Below are 20,000 nucleotides of genomic sequence, written 5' to 3'. Positions count from 1 at the left end.
ATATACCTACACATAAATCTAACCCTAACATTGACCTTAAAAGTATAATAAATTCCTTTTTAAATAAATACTGTTAAAAGAACAAAAAAAAATTCAGATATTTTTATCCTGGTGTGGATGTGTGGGCCACAGCAATATATAAAAAATAAGAAAAAAACAACAACACACAGAAGCGGAAATCCCCAGCCAAAACACGTTACTTTTAATAGTGGATTTTTGTATGGATGTTTGACAGCTGGGAGAATGATGGACTGATTACTATAGTGATCAATCACCTGAATCTGTGACTCATGGTTTGTGAAGAACATGAACCTATCATGAGTCATGAGTCCACATATGCAACCAAGTAAATGCAGGGAAATCCTTATCTCCCATCATCTCACAAAAAAAACCTCCAACTCTCTATGTGCAAAGCATCAAGAGGTACTTCTGTGTGAAAATGATGGAAGGATGCACACTTTTTTGGTCTGTGTGCTTTTTTTCTGAAGAGGCTTCCAGTAAGCTACTTTGGTTTGAGGTCATTTCCTGACATCTGGGACAATGGCACTGTTCTGTCTAATTTGAATAATAATTGTTATAGTGTTACAGTTAATATACATGAGCTTTCAGTGACAGTCAACTTTCGCCATTTGAATAACACTCACAGAACACCTGAAATAGAAAGTTAACACCTGTCTTTGTCAATTTAGTATTATTGCTTTGAAAAAAGGAATAGTTTTCATGCAGAAAGTTGGGGTATGAAATTAACCTGAGTACAATGTATAAAAAGGGGGTTCCACAGTAAAATGGCTTACAGTGCCACACCAGGAAATAGAAAAAGGTTCAGGATTTTTTTTTAACACACATCAGGAACACACATCCTTAGGGTAAGTTTACATATTAAATAAGGAAATAAAATGCCATTTTCCACTTTAAACTTTTCCATCACTGTTGCAAATGTCTCCGTATTTTACAAGGCCATAAAGTAGTACTTGAGTTTTGAAGCATAAAAATATGCAAACTTCCCCTACAGAGTTCTTAGAGAAAGCATCATATCAGGGCAGATTTGACAATATCTGGTTATTACTTTTTTGTTTCATATTTGTACAAGGTTAGAAAACTGAATGAGCACACATCCACAGAGAGATAAGAAGAGCTGAATTGCATTCCTGAACATGGAGAGCGTAGTGCCATGATTGCTTCATGTTGGCCATTCCACATAAAGTAAAGGGAATAACACAAATCTTCCAGTTTCTTGGTAAAACTCTGCAATATGTTATTATCAATGGTCATACTACAGTGTGACATGTCTGTATGATGCAATCATTTCAGAGGATGTACACATATCCATACCATCTACGTTGCTGAAATATATTTTTCTTCCATTTATTATGCCAAAGTAGCAACTATAAAATCCAAAGGCTACAGCAAGGATCAAACTGAAAGAGGAAGCTGGACTGAATGACTGTTTTAGCTAGCCATGACTCAGACCTACAGATGTAGCCTGTAACAAACTGCTATGTCACACATTCTCTGTTCCCTGGTTGTTAATCTGAAAAGCAGAAGAGGCCAAAAAAGGCGTTGGCTTTCTCTTGACTTATTATCTTTCCCATAAGTGACCTCACCATACTTGACGCATTGCTAGAGCATGTCCTATCACAGGTCTGCTTATGTTAGAGACATAATTCAATTTATTTTCATTGTATTAATTAACGCATGTAGTTATTGCTAATGATGCAGAATGAATCATTTGTTCATCTCTAACACAATATAGGTATTTGCAAAACTGACATACCAGAAGCTTGAAATATGCAATAAGGCACTTTACAAATCTTACATTCCTATCTCAGAGCTTTGTAGGTTCTGTGGGTGGCCTGACATATTGTGGCAGAGGTGTTATGCAAAAATCTGCCTAATACTGTCAAGACTATATTCCTTGATTTAATATACAGTATTTCAGTTACAATTGCAATTGCTTTCAATATGATATTTTTTCCATTTTATGGCCCTGCCTAAAACTGTGTCAAATGGCCAAATGGCCAATTAACCTCTGACCCATGGAAATCTTCCTATTTCATATATGATCTCATTTATCATTTTTGTGTATCATGTTAAGCTGCTACTGGCATTTGATTTCTAGTGATGATATAAGAATGAGAGCGAGTCAAGTGAAAATAGTTTATTTCAGTAGATCCAACCAGCAACATGTAACATGTTTCTACATAATCTCCATTTCATTAAGTGCAAGTGTTCCAGCATTTAACAAGCAGCCATGTTCCTCTAACTAATTCAGCAATCCAGGCTCTGATCAGTCAGCCATTTTAAGGCTTCAATCATAAAATCCTTTCAGTGCACTGGAATGTTTACTTTCTAAAAAATCCCATACTGCAAAAACCAGGGAGCATCGATGCTTTCTGAAAATGAGGTCATATTTTCTGAAGACGCTTAGCTCAAAAATGGCAGACAAACTCTCAGCCATCTTTCTTTACAAATGTGAGTAGCTTGTTGTTGTAGCTCTCAAATGATTACTTGTGTAAGTGATTTGTAACTTTGTTTGATGTTCTGTATATCAACTTTTAAACATTTAATTATTTTAAAACATCCACTAGCTACAGAGTCATGTCGCTAGAAACCGAGTCACTAGTGTCCCAATGTTTAGTGAGCCAGGGTTCTTACCAGTGCTCAAACCTTTGCAACATGACATGCTGATTTACGACCTAGGGATCTAAGGGGCCGATTGAGACGCACCTTATAAAAATCTTCTGGTTGCATATGTAGTGACTGATCCAACATCTGTTGCCCTTCTTGACCAGAATGTGTTTCTTCTCCTGATGAAAAACTACAAGCTGATCTATAGTAAATACTGGAAACATAGATTTACATTTCTGAGGCAGATGCTATCTAGTGGAACATTCATTACTGGGCCTTGCACAAGGGCCCAGTAGTGGCAGCTTGGCAGTTTTGGGAACTGAACTCACAACCTTCACAATCAGTAGTCCAGTGACCTCTGAGCTATGACTGAGCATTAGTAATACAGCCTCAGTAGATTGAGCAAAACTACTAACACTGAGATCTTCGTTGTGCACACATCATTGTGTTCCTGCTGTTCATTGTTTGCAAACTCCAAATCTGTTGTGTACTACAGTTCACATGGAGTACATAGAATTATTTTAAAACCTTAGGAATTAAAATGCTTTAAAATGCATAAAAAACATTGGAACCACATAAATATGTGTATTATTCTACATTAATATCTAAAAATATAATATAGTTGATATAGCAACACATAATATACCAGGTTCACAGACCTAAAACAGTATCAAACAAACTTTGACCTTTGACCATTGATACTACATACCAAGACATTATCCCCCTATTTTTCATGTCTTTTTAAACAGGTTCTGAAGAATTCTGGTAATAGTCACAGCAACCTGTTGTTCTATAGATTGGCTATACTTAACAGAACTGTTTTGCTTTTACTCTTCATTGCTGATCCACCCATTCTCACAATCTCATGCTCTCTCTCTGTTCTCTGCAGATGAAACTAGATTCCTGGAAGTGAGTGAGAGTTAGTTAGACCGCAGCCCAGATAAAGCCAGTGCTACGTATGTGTGGCATCCTGTACAGGCCAGGGACGCACAAACCTCACATCCCTTGTGGCATGTCCCGCTGTGGCAGTAAACAAAGACAGAAGGGAAGCTGAATATGGCACAAAAAGTCTGAGCCAAGCAGTGTGTGGAACTGTTTACCAGAAACCAGCCAGACAGCTGACAAGAGTTTCAGAAACTGTGCAGACTGGGAAGAACACAATGTCCAAAGAAGAATCTTAGTTTATTTTATATATTTATATATTTTTTGCAGCTTGCAGCCATAATGGCTAGGTGACATTAATCAAAATACCAAACATACATTAGACTTTCTTTGCACATCTCTATCATACATTATTTGGTATCAGTATCAGCTTCAAGACAGGTAAACTTTCAGTTACAGTAACGCAAAGGTCACTCCCAGCATGCATAGAAGTGAAGATGTTTTGGCCTAAGATGATATAAGAAAAATGCAAAACAGGAAGCAAACAAAAAACTTCTCTTGAAGCATACATTTTAAATGAGATGTCTGGCTATGATCTGACTGTAAAATTCCCTTTTATTGAGCCAGAACTTACCTGACCTATGCACAACTAACATACATCAGCAACTTCAAACATTAATGCTCATCCAATGAATGCTGCAACCTGCTGCATGTAAATGAAGTTGCTTCATTTGGCTTACTTGAATGCTTTCTGTGGTAGGTGTGCTTAGTGTAGCCATAGTACACAAAAAAAGAAGGTATAACCCAATGTATACCTGAAGTATTGTATGTCTTAAATTACATCAAAAGAATTGCATGACAACAATCTGAATACACTGTGCTTTGTTCTATATTGTGGCCTTTAGAACTGGATTTCCTCTGTTTTACCACCCTGATTGTTTATTGTATACTTTGTAGGGCTACAGCACAGTATAAGGGCACAATGGCTTGTGTGCATGTAACCATATCAGCCACATCATTCCATATCAGATTGTATAGCCACGATAACCATTTAATGAATTATATCCAGTATTGAAAGGCTCAAAACAGTACAATGTTGCCAAGTGAAACATTTTTTTCACTAAATTTCAATGATTTAGTTCTATTGTAAAGGTTAACAGTAACAACAGTTAGGAACTGAAATTGCCACAAACCCATTAATGATAGCCTACCTGCTAAAGGTGCTGAATAAAGAAAAACCAACTGCACAACACTATGTGTAGTCATTGTTGGGTAGGCTGGTTTCAGCATTTTAGTTTCACCCTCTTCCTTCATCACCTTAGGTTTTGTTTTTTTTATTCATTTTAGTTTTTGCTGAAACATTACTTAAAAAAATCTTCCAAATAAATTCTTTTCTGCTTCCTGTTTGCCATTTATGCTTGTCAGGTGTGTGGGTAGCATTTCTGCTTTAAATGCTTTAGTGTGATGTCCTTGATATTATTTCCTCAATTATATATATATTCAGCACAGGGCTGAGTATACAAGTATCCTTACTGATGTCTAACACGCCTGATGAGCTGATATGTGTTTTGATCAAGTACAACTTCAACAGTGCACCGTTTGGTTGAAATATCCTATTCCAAGATACAATGGCAGTGGGCAGTGGTGGCATTTTTTTTTTTTTTTTATATCTAGTTAATCATGTCATCATTCTTAGTCACCACCTGAAGATTAAGCTAAAATCCTCTTTCCTAGAATCACTAAAGCCATAACATCTGGTCAAGAATACATCTCAGGTTCCTACAGCATCCCATACAAACTTATACTTGTCCATGTGTGGGGGAGGAGAGGTGGGTAGATAAAAGAGGACAGAGGAAGCAATGTAATGAAAGAGAGTCAAGATAATTCTAATATCATTACATAGAAAATGACTTGTATCCATACACTGTTCTGTTATTAAGTGTTTGGTGGAGAGGAGGAATGTTCTGCAAAACACTACTTCTCATCACATTCTGCATACATCTGAAAAATATTATTATTAATATTATTATTATTGTTAGTTATAGTAGTATTAGTGTTGTTATTAATGTGCATACAAGATTTATAAAGGGACAAAAAATTTTTAAAAGGAGAGAAAGAAAGAGAGAGAGAGAGAGAGAGAGAGAGAGAGAGAGAGAGAGAGAAAGAAAGAGCGTCAGATACATAGTGCAACAGAGATATGGGGCAGAAAGGAGTGAAAGCGGAAGTGGGGAGCGGATGTTTGGGTTTTTGAGCCCATTCATTTAAAAAGGATTTTAAAAAAAAAGAGAAGAGAGAGAGAGAGAGAGAGAGAGAGAGAGAGCGCAAGAGAGAAAGACACCTGAGTAAACCGCAGACTCGCGCTTACACTGGCTTTCCCGAAAATGAGGGTCTATAAAGCGCTGAGAAAAAAAACAAGGTGAGAGGATGAAACACCCATTGACGTAAGAAGCTTAAAGCAGCAGATTACAGAGAAGGGGAGTGTGTGTGCATGTGTATGAGTGTGTGTATGTAAGCATGTGTGTGTATGTGAGTGTGTGTGTCTCTGTGCTTCATGTTGATCTGTGTGCTCAACAGCTACTGATGTAACAAGATGATACAAGCCAGGAAATTGTGTTATACCAGAAACCACAATTTACCAGCTTAATTCATTAGCATTTGATGGTACGGTAAGCTTAACAGTGAAAACAGCAAAAACAGATCAAAATAAATGTTGTGCTACAAAAACAATACAACTACTGAACTTGAAATCTAAGCACTCAACCACTTTCTATAGTCAAAACTCTGCCTTTCTCACTCATCTCTGGGTCTGGTACACTCATTCAGGTTAATTTGTTTTTGACACATGTTGACTAAACTTATGTGCCAATTAAGCAGGTGTCATTTTTGGAAAGCCAAGTTTCACTCACATGAGTTGAGAGTGACATTTTCATAGCTGGGACCTTGTGGGTGGTTGTTTAGATCTTACAGTAAGGGTGTGTTTGTCCATGCATGACAGAGCATTGATGTATTCATCTGTAGCATGGCCTTCCTCAGCTGTCTATGCTTTCAGCATTTGGCAGCAGATGCCATTGTACAGAGGGACTTACAGACTTACAGTGTTTTGTAGGCTAAATGAAAACTTTCTCATCCTAGTTACATATAGTCACCTTTTACTTTAAACCTCATACAGCCTACTCTACACCTCACACAAAAAAGAGACCAAGTTAAATATAGGACATTGTTTATCTACAGTACTACAGCACCACTGAGTCTAATGTAAATGCCTCTAATCTTTTAACCTTTTCCACCCATTTTGTTCAACTAAGTCAATGCCAAAAAGGGTGTATTTAATGAATCACAGGAGAAAGGGGTTACACAGTATCCTCCCTACAGGAAATAAATTGACTGAAGAATGTGGTGGGCAGAGAGACACTGATACCATTTCAAAACCACAACAAAAAGTGAACCCAATTCCAAAAAAAATGATCCTTTGTCTTAGAATCTGCAGATAATACTATAATTTCTTTAAAGCTATAGGTTCAGTGAGACAAGCCTACAAAAACTTAACATTAAACTAAACTCTCGACTCATGATTGAACTTGTAGAGCTGAAACATTTTAAAGAATTTTCAGTGGAATTGTATGATGTTCCACGCACAGTTATGCAATTTCACAGAATTAACGTCCAATGCCTTCCTATTTGCCTTCAGTATTTGTCTACAGACACTTGCCTGCAACCAATAGGACTTAGCAGCAAAAACGTTTATTCAGAAGACACATTGGTGGGGAATTTCTCAAATCTGATTGGTTAGATAGCGTTGATTAGTTTTCTATAACATGGCTTAAAAAAATGTGTTGCAAGTACAGTTGGTTTCTAAAGTTTTTTTAACAGCCAGTCTGTTTACACCATGAACAAGTTTGAGAACAGAGGACTTTGCACTTTCTGGTTTCTTCAAAACAAGACAGACTGAGTTGTCTGACTTTATATGAGGGAATGACTTTATATCTGCCCTAATGAAAGTAATTACAGTGATGATTTGTTTTATCAATGTTCCACTACATTAATCATGACAATACCAGTGCCATCTGTGGCTAGGAGTCTAAGAAGCGAACTTGGTAGCGTCCACTAAGTGTGTGTGTTGGTATACTCTTGCCACCGTCAATCAGAGCAACACTAACCAGTCAAGGGTGTCTGTAAGTCCTGTATGTGGAAGAGGACAGATACCTCTGAGTGTTTTCCTCTGAGTTTGTTACATTACCCTTCACAGCACTTCAAAAAAGATGCTGCAGCTGGTTTCACCTGTTTCAGAGGATGTATCCAAAAACTTTACCCTCCATATTTGGTAGCTGTCATATGGTAGACAAAAGCAGTTGACCAAATTCAAGCTAGCTATTTATATATATATATATATATATATATATATATATATATATATATATCTTTTTTGTAAAAGAACATGCCAGGTTAACAGCTACGTGACATCTCCTCAAGTTCACAAAATATTCTATTATAGTTTATCGCTGAACATTATATATAAATTTATAATTATGATTTACAAAATTTATCCCTGAAGGCAAAAATATTAAAAGGTGTAGTCTAGAAGAATAAAACACTTACGTGTCCCCATCTTCATCCTGGCGTGTCGCCAAATCTACCTCATGGCTCATGCGATCAGTATCCTCAGGTGGGTGAAGCGGAGAAAGTATGCTCGTAATCAGGTGAGATGGACAGACTGTATAGACTAAAATGATGAATAAGCAAAAGAAACATTAAAATCCAAACTCTGCCAGAATGACTGCATATATGTTACGCAATATGCCATCATCTAATTTAAATTTCTATAGAGAAACTTTTTATAGCTTCCTTCAACAACATTCATAAAAACACCTTTCGATTTGAACCCCTGCTCAGTCACTGCAGTGGGACAGAATATAACAAGTATGTTCTGGATAGCAGTCTGAAACTAAGCAGCACTGTGTAAACTAATCTGAAACGCTGACAGGGTTGTTTTCCTCAGAAGCAGTTAGGATCTCACTCACAATCAGCTGCTGACCCACTGACATGTTCTGAAAACGTCCTGCTGGTTTACAGAAAAGTTTCACAATGACAACATATACTTGTCGGACTGACCATGACTGCGCAATCTTCTTTTTGCGTAACACTCTCTATCTATCTCTTTCTCTAACTTAAACCTACATTATACTGACAAACACACGTGCTACAAAAAAAAAACTAAAGTACATCACAGTATGTTTTTCCTATGTATGTAAGTATGTTGAAACTTATTATATATATTGTATACTGCATGATAGGCTATAATACTTTTCCAGCATGCCGATGTAAAGGATGGGGAATAAACATCATTTGCGTCCAGAATGCTAATAGACAACGTCGTGTCTGGCTTTTAAGATAGTTATTCTATCAACAAATGCTATCAACAAATGCAGCAAATAAATAAAGATCCTACAAAAAGTTGACTCACATGACGCAGTTGCCGGCGCCAGCTGTATATTCGCCTCCGCGTTCAGTCCATTGCGGACACTACTGCACTTGGGCACTTTGGCAGGACTAGGACTTGAGTTTGTCTTTAAAACCTTGGCCGGTGGCTCTCCCACAATGCTTTCTGTCTGTTCCAGAGGTTTGTGGTCCGGACGGACAGGACGTTTTCTTATCGGAAGTTTTGAGGTAGAGGAGGTCTCCGGCGACTTGCCACCACTATCAGTCAACCTCTCACTCTTTACCGTAGATGGCACAATAACTTGGTCATTATTATCCTTGCATTCTTTGCTGTCCAGTTTTATCGCAGGGGAAAGGGAAGAAGATCCTCTGGAAGTGCACTCCACCTCCTCGATCTTTGCTGTCCGATCTACTACATCTTGTGTTTTGGTTTGTCTTGTAGTCCGATCTGTGATGTCTCTTGTTGTGGTCCTCAGGTCGAGCGGGGCAGATGCTTCATTGTGTACACCGCTCATTGTCATGGTCATGTATAGTAAATGAGTTCCCTTAAAGACGATCTGTGCTTTTTTATTCAGCCCGGTGACATCTTAAATCATAGTACAGATGCATGAAGCAAAACTCCTAAAAAAAAAACCCGCCGATCAAATCCATTCGATCCGTAGATTCAGACTGCTAACTTAAAGACAGGCACTAATGACAACAGACAAGCTTACAGTAGCTTGTTTAAAAAAAATGCAATGCATAATATTACAAAAACGAGCGACTCATGAAACTACTGTTGCTAAAACATTGCTTCATTCTCATTAAATACACTCTGTAATTGGATTACTATAAAATGGTAACTGTGCGTAATAACGCGCACCAAGTATTCTGCTATCCTCTAGGGTTGAAAACACTGCGCTCTGTCGCGGATTGAATTAATCTGATGATATGCAGTTTCTCTCTCTCTCTCTCTCTCTCTCTCTCTCTCTCATACACACACACACACTCTGACACGCGCGTGTAGAATGGGGCTTTTCCCTTCCAAAGCGAAACCACAGCATTTTATTAGCTGTAAGATACACTAGGACAGGACACGTATCCTTTCTAGACATGTCAAGGCACAGAAATACAATATGGTCATATACACGGTGATTTAGGCTAATTGTCTTTTACAGAGTAAATAGAGAATTTTGAGTCTATTCTGCTGAGTCTGAAACGAGCCGCTTTTTTGACGTTAGTGCCGGTGAAACAATGAGCTTGTGCTGTGTATTTTAACTGATGGTAGCGTTTATGTAAAGTCTTTTTCTCAGTAACTTTGAAAAGTAACGCATGACTGAATCGATATATTCAGACAGGACTGCAGTTTAGTTCTTTGTCGCATGGATTCACCATTTGCACTTTGTCGTAGGAGGAAGTGGGCAGCCCATGGGGATCTCCCTCTTCCGCCTCTTATCGGGAAACCTGTTCAAAACTTCTTCCTGTATGGTCCTCAGCTGGTCATAGTATTATCTATTATTGGGGTAAAAAGGACAATTCAGTTCTTGCAGAATGTCATGTTGTCATTAATGCTTAAAAATGACGAATGACGCGAATTCATCCTCACATCTGGCAGTGTTTCTGTCTTTCTAAGAAGGCTGTTTTTGTCACTTTCATGTTTTTGCCTAGAGATGTAACCAGAAGTGATCATTCACTATGAAAATGGTTTGTCCATGCCAACGGACCACTCTGGGCTTTATCACCCCAACACATTCCCTCTCAAAGTCATCACTAGCTGTGAGATTGCATTTACCTGGGCCCATTTGGGACTTTCCTGAACCCTATGGGCGAGTAGACTGTCAAACGGAAAGGTTTAATGAGCCCTAAAGTCCCTAAAACACCATAGAGGTGTAACTTGGCAGTTTCTGACCTGTAATATCATCTCTGTGCCATGAATTGTGAATTTCCCTTTGGGATGAATAAAGTATCTATCTATCTATCTATCTATCTATCTATCTATCTGATAGCATACCACTGAGAAACCCATACTCATGGGAATCCAGGCTGCAAACAGAAGTGAAAAGCTTCTCAGACACTGGCAAGAATAATTTGAGAGAAGTAGGTAGTTTCCTAAAGGACAGGAGAAGTTAAAAAAAAAAAGGAGGCAAAGGCAAAGGCTAGCAATAGCCGAATTCAATTCATAACAATACACATACAATGTGCAAAAATATATCAAATAAAAAAGATGTTTGTAACATGTTGGTGTCCTTATATTTAAATGTTTTGTATACTAAAGTTGCGGCTTTGTCATAATAGAAGCACATACCCAAAGGACAAATTTTACACTTTAAATGTCAAGTTATGTATACAATATTAATTAAACAAAAGAAAACATGACAATAAAGAGGCCAAACAAACATGACAATAAAGAGGCCAAACAAAACATTGTTTAAGATAGTGTAAGCTAGTGTATATTCAATCAAGAAATCATGCTGCAAGGTCAAAGTCGACTTGAAATGTGTTGAGTTTTACACACATTTGCTGGCTCTGTGATAGCTGATATGTTTCTAACTAAGCTGCTGATGCAGATTGGTGACAAATTGGTTTGTCTTAAATTATACTTAAAAAAACAACTTGATATACTGAAAAGGGACGGTAGAAAATACAAAAATACTAGTAATACTAGGGGCATGCATGTAAAAAGACACACCAGGTAGCCAGTTATACTCACGGGTTTACAAGATTGTGCCCTCTAATGGCTTTGATTAATCCGATGATCTGAAGAAGTCCCTTTCTCAGCTTTCTATAAGCAATCAGTTTTACAATGAAAAAATATATTATATTATATTATATTATATTATATTATATTATATTATATTATATTATATTATATTATATTATATTATATTATATTATATTATATTATATTATATTATATTATATTATATTATATTATATTATATTATATTATATAATTCAATACTTGACTTATCATTGTCTCAAAGGTTTGTGCATCAGGCAGTCGCATGTGGCCCCCTTGTGGTTTGGCAGGAATGGAAACTGTTAGGTACTTTCACAAAATTAGTTAACTAATCAGTAGTGAAAAAGAGGAGAAACATATCCAAAACACATGTAAAAAAATGAATGCTAACTAAGTGAATGTTGACTAAATCAACTGTATTCAGTCAGTTTGCCTGCTTTCTTGCTTCCTCTTGCTGATGGATCTGAAACAGAAAAGGTTATATGGCCAGATACTAAGTAGAGTAAAACTATCAAGTTAAGGGCCTGTTGAATTTAAATATAAATAACTGCTCTGGTGGTTGAAACATCAGTCACTTAAAGTTTCTTTCATAACTGTAGCAACTCAGATGTTCACATACAAGTAAGAAATGATTTTCCTTTTTTAATGTATCTGATTCTGCTCAGAGTCACAGAAGAAACACAAAACGTGGCACATAAACACAACGTTGCAAACACAAACACTAGATAGGGCTATAAAGCACAATTATGGTTTAGTAAACGTGTTAATAAACGGTTACAAAACAAAACAAAACAAAACAAAAAATGACTGAGAGAAGATAAATCAGGTGACTAATGAGCAAATACACAACAGATAAGCATGATCATGCGGGGGAAATGGAAAACACAAAAAACATAGAAGTTCAAAAAGGTGTATATTGTTGCCCTCTTGTGGTCTGGTGTGGAGCAGTCCGGGGTAGCCATGACAGTCAAACATACACTATATTGCCAAAGGTTTTGGGACATCTGCCTTCACATGCACATGAATGTAATATGGAGTTGACCAGCCCTTTGCAGCAATAACAGCTTCAACTCTTCTTGGAAGACTTTCCACAAGGTTTAGGAGTGTGTTAAAGGGAAATTTTAACCATTCCTTTAGAAGCGCATTTGTGAGGTCAGGCACTGATGTTGGACGAGAAGGCCTGGCTTGCAGTTTCTGCTCTAATTCATCCCAAATGTGTTCTATCGGGTTGAGGTCAGGACTCTGTGCAGGTCAGTCAAGTTCCTTCACACCAAACTCACTCATCCATGTCTTTATGGACCTTGCTTTGTGCACTGGTGTGCAGTCATGTTGGAACAGGAAGGGGTCATCCCCAGACTGTTCCCATAAAGTTGGGAACATGAAATTGTCCAAAATGTCTTGGTATGCTGAAGCATTAAGAGTTCTGTTCACTGGAACTAAGGGGCTGAGCCCAACCCCTGAAAAACAACACCTGAATTCAATGATTTGTAGGGGTGTCCCAAAACCTGCCAATATAGTGTAGCTTTATTTTGAACCTAGGAATCATCTTAAGAATGACTTAAGAATGTCTGTGTTCCAGTGACAAAACAATTCAAATATAATCATGGTATAAATATGTTGAACTTTATAAACATGGCCTATAGGCAGTGGATACCTTGCTCAGTGATTACAGACAATGCACTGAGAATGGTCTCTGCCTTGTGGACATTAGTGTAATAACATGCCACTCGAGGACGTTTGTGCTGCAGAGATATTGGCATCACTCTGCACTTCTTCCAGTGTCAACAAGGTTAACAGAACCATTCCCAGTGGTGTGAGTATAGCAATCAGTACATTTTCAATTAGTCCTATGATGTGTCAGATCCACACGACAATGGGGCTTACAACATGACGTGAAATTGAATCCTAATTACACATGTAACTGTGGTTCTAGGAACCCTGGAACACACACTGATCTGATATGAACTCATCAGTAAAGAGGTACCTGCATGACAGCAGTGTTTATTATTAATACTGGTTCATTTGTCATATTGTGTGCTCTTGGCATCTGTGTACATATGTATGTAAGATGTCCATATGATTCTTACTGCTCCTGATGGATATCCAAGTTTCAGAGTACTACAGTTACATATGTAACTTCCTTTTAAATTATTATCCTTTTTTATCCCTGCATTATGTTTTTTAAAACTGTACACTGGGGAGCATCATGGCTCAGGGGACATCACTGGCACCTCATAGCTCCCAAGTAACCAGTTTTATACTGAACCTAGTTTACTGTCTATGTAGGGTTTCTTATGCTCTCTCAATGCCCTCCAAAATTTCTGGGTTCCTTCTACTACCCGAAAACATGTAAGTAGGTGGTTGGCTATATTACCCCTAGGTGTGAATGAGTGAGTGTGCATGATGCGATAGACTGCTTTCCCATCCAGATTGTCACCATTATTCAGTGTACTGCCATGCTTTAAATTGAATATTGAATTGACACACTGCACCTATTTTACATGTGAAGAGAAAGGAGACAAACAGTAAAATAATTTTAAAGTAAGATTGTCTCAACCACAATATGTTGAATCACATCTAATTTAACCGAAGGTGTTTCCCCAGAAGTGTGGGGTGATGTACTCACATCCAAATCATCTGTTAATAAATCATTCAATAGCATGTAGTTGTGTGAGTCAGGCTTAAAATATAGATTTTAAGTGAAGTAAAAATTCAGATTTCAAAATGTATTAAAAAATATGTTAACAAGTCTTGTTGCAGGTTGTTTCGAAAACATAAAAGATAATCTTTTCACAGAATGAGTAAGAAAAATCAGTTGCCTAAAAGTTTGACATATCTAACTAGCTAGGTCCATGGCAATAAACATCTGTCTGCTTCTTAAACTATGTTGTTTGTCTTTACACTGTACCTACTGTACATCTCACCTTGACATCGTGTACAGATTAAATAATGTCCTCTAGGGGGTGACAACAACCAAATGATTTAACTTCGTTTTTTGGTTTTGTCAGGCTCGGTCAAAGCAAACATGATGCCTATGTAGTGTGGGTATCACCACAGTGTTTTTGGCAAAGTTGTTACAGCTGTGTTTAGCCATGAAATGAGTGGTGAAGATGGAGTACAGTAGGGGGCTGAGGATGCAGCTCTGGGGGGCTTCATTGCTGAGGGTGAGAATGAAGGAGGGGTGTTTTCATATCTTGACTACTTGTAGGTGTCAGAGTCCAGGATCTAATGACAGGAATGCAGCTTCAGTTTCTGAAGTTTTTTGCAGAGGTTTGAGGGGACAATTAATTTCTTTCCTTGGTCCATCTTTTGTTTGAACTTCCAGTGTTTCCATCACTCACACACTGTCCTCTGAGTGGGGGAGGTCGCTACTATTCAAATGAATGGTACATCATGACACTTTTTTCAATATATGATTGATTGATATATGATTGATATATGATATATGATTGATACAGATTTTAAAAAGAAGCTAAGGAGAAATTATTGATTGAAATTGGGGAAGCAAATCTGGGGTTCTTTAGGTCCAAGGAATTTTTTTTGTACTTTTTTTCCACTGAAGCACAGTAATTATTATAAGTAATTACAATAAATACAATATGTAATTATTGATTTAAAAATATCCATTTCAGACTGACTTTATTTTTTAAAAGATCTATAACTTTTGTAACACATACAGCCGCAGAAACAGCTTTCAATGACTTAGTAAAGGAATATTTCATGACAGTTCCAAATACTCAGCATGTGGTTAACCTAAGTCTTTAAAGGCTGAACAATACTCTCTCTCTCTCTCTCTCTCTCACACACACACACACACACACACACACGTCTTTGCCTTTAGATACATATTCCTATTATGAGACTACACTCCCTCTATCTGCCCGCTTGAGGCTTTAAGTTAACCAACCTGTTTGTCAGACTGCTTCCTACCCGGAAACTGATCAAAGTATGTGTGGGGAAAGGCAGAGTCAGTGAGTGAGTGAGAGAGAGAGAGTGTGCGCAGTGTGCGTGTGTGAGTGTGTATGTTTGTGTGTGTGTGTGTGTGTATGTGAAAGAGATAGAGGGAGTGAGAGGTCTACATGTGAGTGAGCTCCTGTGCAGACATACACGGAACTTTTATTTCAGCCCACTTGTGATTTAAGACAGAATCAGAACATGGAAAATGGGACCAACACATGGATGCCAAATCTAAAGAGCACAACTGTGAGTAAAAGACGGGGGTAACAGCGAAGGGGGTAAAGGACAATACAGACAGCAATTAACACTTAATATGTCTATGTACGTTGTCTACATAGTAGTTAAAAGAATAAGGAAGCTGGGCATGACAAAGACCTATATAGACTTTCGGATGCTTTTTGGGAGCAAAATACTTTAAAAACATTTAAGGATCTTTTAGCAGTTCTTACTATGCTTGTCAGCTTTTCTCCACCCCAAGAATGACATTTGCACAGACTTGTCAAGTTATAACCTGCATGTAGTTATATTATGCAACATTATCAAAAGTACTGCAAATTGTATAATGAAAAAAATATGTTAGTGAGGCAAGACAATGATTCACTTATTGTGCATTGTATAAGGTACTGCATTTGTATTGTCAGAATAGAAACATAAAAAAGGTGACTTAAATAGGAAGTGGCTAAAAGGTAGAACAAGAGACTTGTGGTGGGCTAACTGATGTCTAAATATCATTACTTATATAATGGGCACTGAATGGCAAACAACAGTGTTAAAGCCACTGTGTAACGGAAGTAACTGATATCTGGATGCACAGACATCATTGCAGCTCTAGACACATTTTGAATCTTGACCAGATGGGGGCTGGCTTTTGCCCCATGTGCATCTTCATTAGCAAATCTACTCTCCCAGCAACTGCATAGAGAAAGACAACACATCACATTTCTTTTGACGATGGCTGGAAGTCTGATGGGATTTGTCCGAAGCTTTGAGACTGAGTCATCGTCTCAGGCGCTAACAAGTACAGACAATAAACTCTTTGACAAGGTTATGAAAAGACTACAAAAACTGCACAGGCTGTCCACCGATCAACGGCTATGTCTAAAGAATAGCCCACCTTACCTTCCTGAGCTGGTGAGGGAGACTGTAAACATCATGACGGACATATGGGCTCCTTATAGAGTCTCAGTCTCAGCCGTGCCACGAGGGGATGAGGGGGAGTACCTGAGGATCCATGTACAACACTTGCTGGATAAGACGGACAGAGCCATCTTACTGTTCAAGGAGGGCAAAGATAAGATGTATGACGAAAAGTCTAACTACAGGTGAGTTATTTAAATTGCAAAGATATATTTTATTAAAAAAACAAACAAACTTGTAAATATACCTTCAGATTCAGAAAAGTATATTCAAATATAGTAATAAGAGTAATATGATGATATAAAGTAGAAATTATTGTAAATGCTGAAATAATTTCTAAACACATTTCATTTTAAAGACTAACACTGGAACATATTTTTACAGATAGATGCGTAAACTACAAGCGAAAGGTAGATGAATCCTGTGGAAGTCAAACATACTGATTATTACTTCCCCACATTTATCTGTTTACTTCAAAAAGTGGCTGTAATGGTCTAGTTTCTGTTCATTTTAGGAACTAAAATACTTGCTATTTTAGTTTTCATTTATCGCTTGTCTACATGAAAGATATGCATATTTTCGTCTTCAGCACTTAGAGGCGGCCAAGTGGCTGAACTGTTCTGAATACTAATGGTCTGTGTGAATGAGTACTGCAAGTCAAAGCCCTTTATTATGCTAAGAGGGAAACTTCCATTTGCAGTTAAAAACAAATTTCAAATATTCTATGAGCACTCTAAGAAAATGACACAAATTGCAAACTTAATACAGCAAATGTTGCTATATGCAATGCACAATTACCATTCCATTGTGAAAAAAGTCTATTAAATAATTATATGTATAAAAATGAAATAGATATCTTATTAATGTTGTTTGATAAGCCATATGCAAAAATTAAACAGGAATGTTATTACGTAATAATATCATTATAATAATGGGATAGAAATAAAATCTAAAGAATTAAACAGAAAAAGAAATAATATTATTAGTGTAATTTCTTTGATTTGATTCTTAATGCAATTTATGCATCCATCATCTGCACTTTGTCAGCGTCATGGAAAAAAAAGTTCCTATTTGCTATAGGCTTTTATCATTCTGTCTGTATTAAATTAACGATTTTTCCCAGTCATACAGTATCCCAGATATACCGTATTAATAGGAAGAGAAAATCTGTAACTGACCAGCTATATTTAAACAGCAAAAACTTATACATGTAATACTGTATAGGCGTGCTGGCAAGGCAAGAGAAAAAATCCACATTAAACACTCTAGCTTTCCTTGTCACTGGGGTGGTATTATCAAAGGTACATCTTCTCTATCTTTCATGCGGAATCATGAATTATGTTAGAACTTTTAAAAGGTGAGTAAATGGACCATTATGTTTTTAGGGTAAAGTTTTAACCGTACCTTACATACACGTGGCTAGGTAAAAGATCCGTGCTAAAGGTGCAATAGGCATGTTTGTCCAATAGGTTATTTTGGTGTATGCTTGAGGAAACCTCAAAGTAAAGAAAGGTAAAGTATGGTTTAGTGCCCTTTTTTCTGAGATAATCTGGAGTTTAGGAGTGAAACATTAGCTATACGGAGGTTTGAACTGTATCCATCAATGTTTTTGGGTTGATACCATTCAGCGCATGCCTTTTGTGCCCTTCGTAACCTGAGAATGACAAAACACATTAGATATATAATTAAGGATGGCTGTTGTACGTTTGAAGGTCAGTGTACATTGTTTATACTTTGGGAACCAGAAGTGTTCCCGTACAATACCTTTGTTTGTTCATAAAGTATAATGGCGTCCATGTTAAAGAGACACCACATGTTTCTTTACATTAACAGTGTAGCCGCATTCCACAAAAACAGAATTCATAGTCATTTCCACATACTACACCTCACCAAAAAAATCTCCCACTGTTCTGTACAATGGTCAGAAAAAATAATGGGCAACAAAATAATTACTTGTCAATTGAGTAAGAATAATGATCTAGCTTGATTTTAGGCTTGTTATGTTTTATCTGATAATGTATTTATTAGTGTCATTATTTGAATGCCAATTTTGCCATTCAAACCGCCTGAAAAATATCTTTTGGCTTTTAATTATTGGCACAGGGCTTTTAGACATGCCACATTTATGGCATTTTGTAAATACTAAATGAATGCAAATTACTTCAGTCCTGAGACGTGCTTTGTGACATGAACTTTATCTGTGTTGGAACATCTAATGTTATATAAAGTAAGTGGCTATTAGTAGCTAGCTATCTACATTATCAAAAGAAGCACTGAAGGCAGGTTGTGGCACCACAGCCATTATATCTAATCAGATAACGAATGGTGAGAAAACAAATATAGTATTTAATACACAAAATGAAGCTGTTTAGTATAAACTAGTAAGTTAGGAAAGTAAATAAAAAGTAGTTAAGTAGAGAGTTTTGCGTATAAGAAAAAGCAAAAACTGTCAAAGAAGCCCTTCTTTTTAATAAAGACGCTGATCATAGATTATTTTGTAGCAATGCCCGATACTTTGCAGAATCATACAGAAATCTTATCTACAAAAAATCTTTTTTTTAATATATACTAAATATATATATATATATATATATATATATATATATATATATATATATATATATATATATATATATATATATATATATATATGAAACCTATAACTACAGTGTTTTTAGCCCAAATACCTTTCTATATTTCTGTATTATCTACATTTCAACTTGTGTGAAGAGATGGAGTGGAAAGCAAAGATTAACAAAGGCACACTGATAACAATGACTAATGGAAAATTAAGCCTTTGAAAAAGTAGCCCAGAGAAAGTGGTAAACATGTGCTCATCCTGTCAGAGTGGAAAAAAAAAAATCTTCGAGCATCAGCAGCGCTGCTTAACCGTCTGACATGTTTCAGATCTCAAAACCTTTTTATGGCAACAAAATGATCTCTTGAAAAAAATCACCTGAAGCTTAACAGACCCACGAATGAAAGGGCCATTTAATGTAACCATGTGCATCACATTTTAGTGGCTTCTGTTAAATGAATGGAAAAGGTAATTAGGTTAAGCAAATTTAGATAAAGTATTATTTCATTTTGGTGACAAAAGGACAGTAGTGAAATAAAATGTATTTCTAAAGCTCTTTTGCTGAAGGTGTTGTTTTAATGAATGCACACACAGACCTAATTTATGATCATAATTTAACTGCACTGTTCTTGAGTTTGCAGAAAAGTGCACAGGGTTGAGTGG

The 20,000-nt window shown here is 36.8% G+C and overlaps 2 protein-coding genes across 3 annotated transcripts in view; one reads left to right on the top strand and one right to left on the bottom strand.

Moving 5' to 3' along the window:
* The window catches only part of bcl3 (BCL3 transcription coactivator), an 18,843-nt gene extending 8,972 nt beyond the window's left edge, over positions 1–9,871 (bottom strand). Inside the window, exons 1-2 of the mRNA XM_058400306.1 lie at positions 8,972–9,871; positions 8,107–8,230 (exon numbers count right to left, since the gene is read on the bottom strand). Coding sequence (XP_058256289.1) covers positions 8,107–8,230; positions 8,972–9,473 — 626 coding nt within the window. The 5' untranslated portion in view covers positions 9,474–9,871. The remainder of the gene's footprint in view (positions 1–8,106; positions 8,231–8,971) is intronic.
* Positions 9,872–15,625: 5,754 nt separating this feature from the next.
* cblc (Cbl proto-oncogene C, E3 ubiquitin protein ligase) overlaps positions 15,626–20,000 on the top strand; it is a 10,981-nt gene continuing 6,606 nt past the window's right edge. The window contains exon 1 of one of the 2 annotated variants that reach the window (XM_058385673.1): positions 15,626–16,944. In XM_058385673.1, the coding sequence (XP_058241656.1) occupies positions 16,574–16,944 (371 nt within the window). In that variant the 5' untranslated portion in view covers positions 15,626–16,573. The remainder of the gene's footprint in view (positions 16,945–20,000) is intronic. The other variant, XM_058385664.1, reaches the window with a different exon arrangement.

This window comes from Hemibagrus wyckioides, linkage group LG01 (assembly GCF_019097595.1).
Source record: "Hemibagrus wyckioides isolate EC202008001 linkage group LG01, SWU_Hwy_1.0, whole genome shotgun sequence".
Taxonomy (NCBI): Eukaryota; Metazoa; Chordata; class Actinopteri; order Siluriformes; family Bagridae; genus Hemibagrus; species Hemibagrus wyckioides.
Note: the sequence above shows the minus strand (reverse complement) of the source record. Positions and strands in the feature narration are given on the sequence as shown.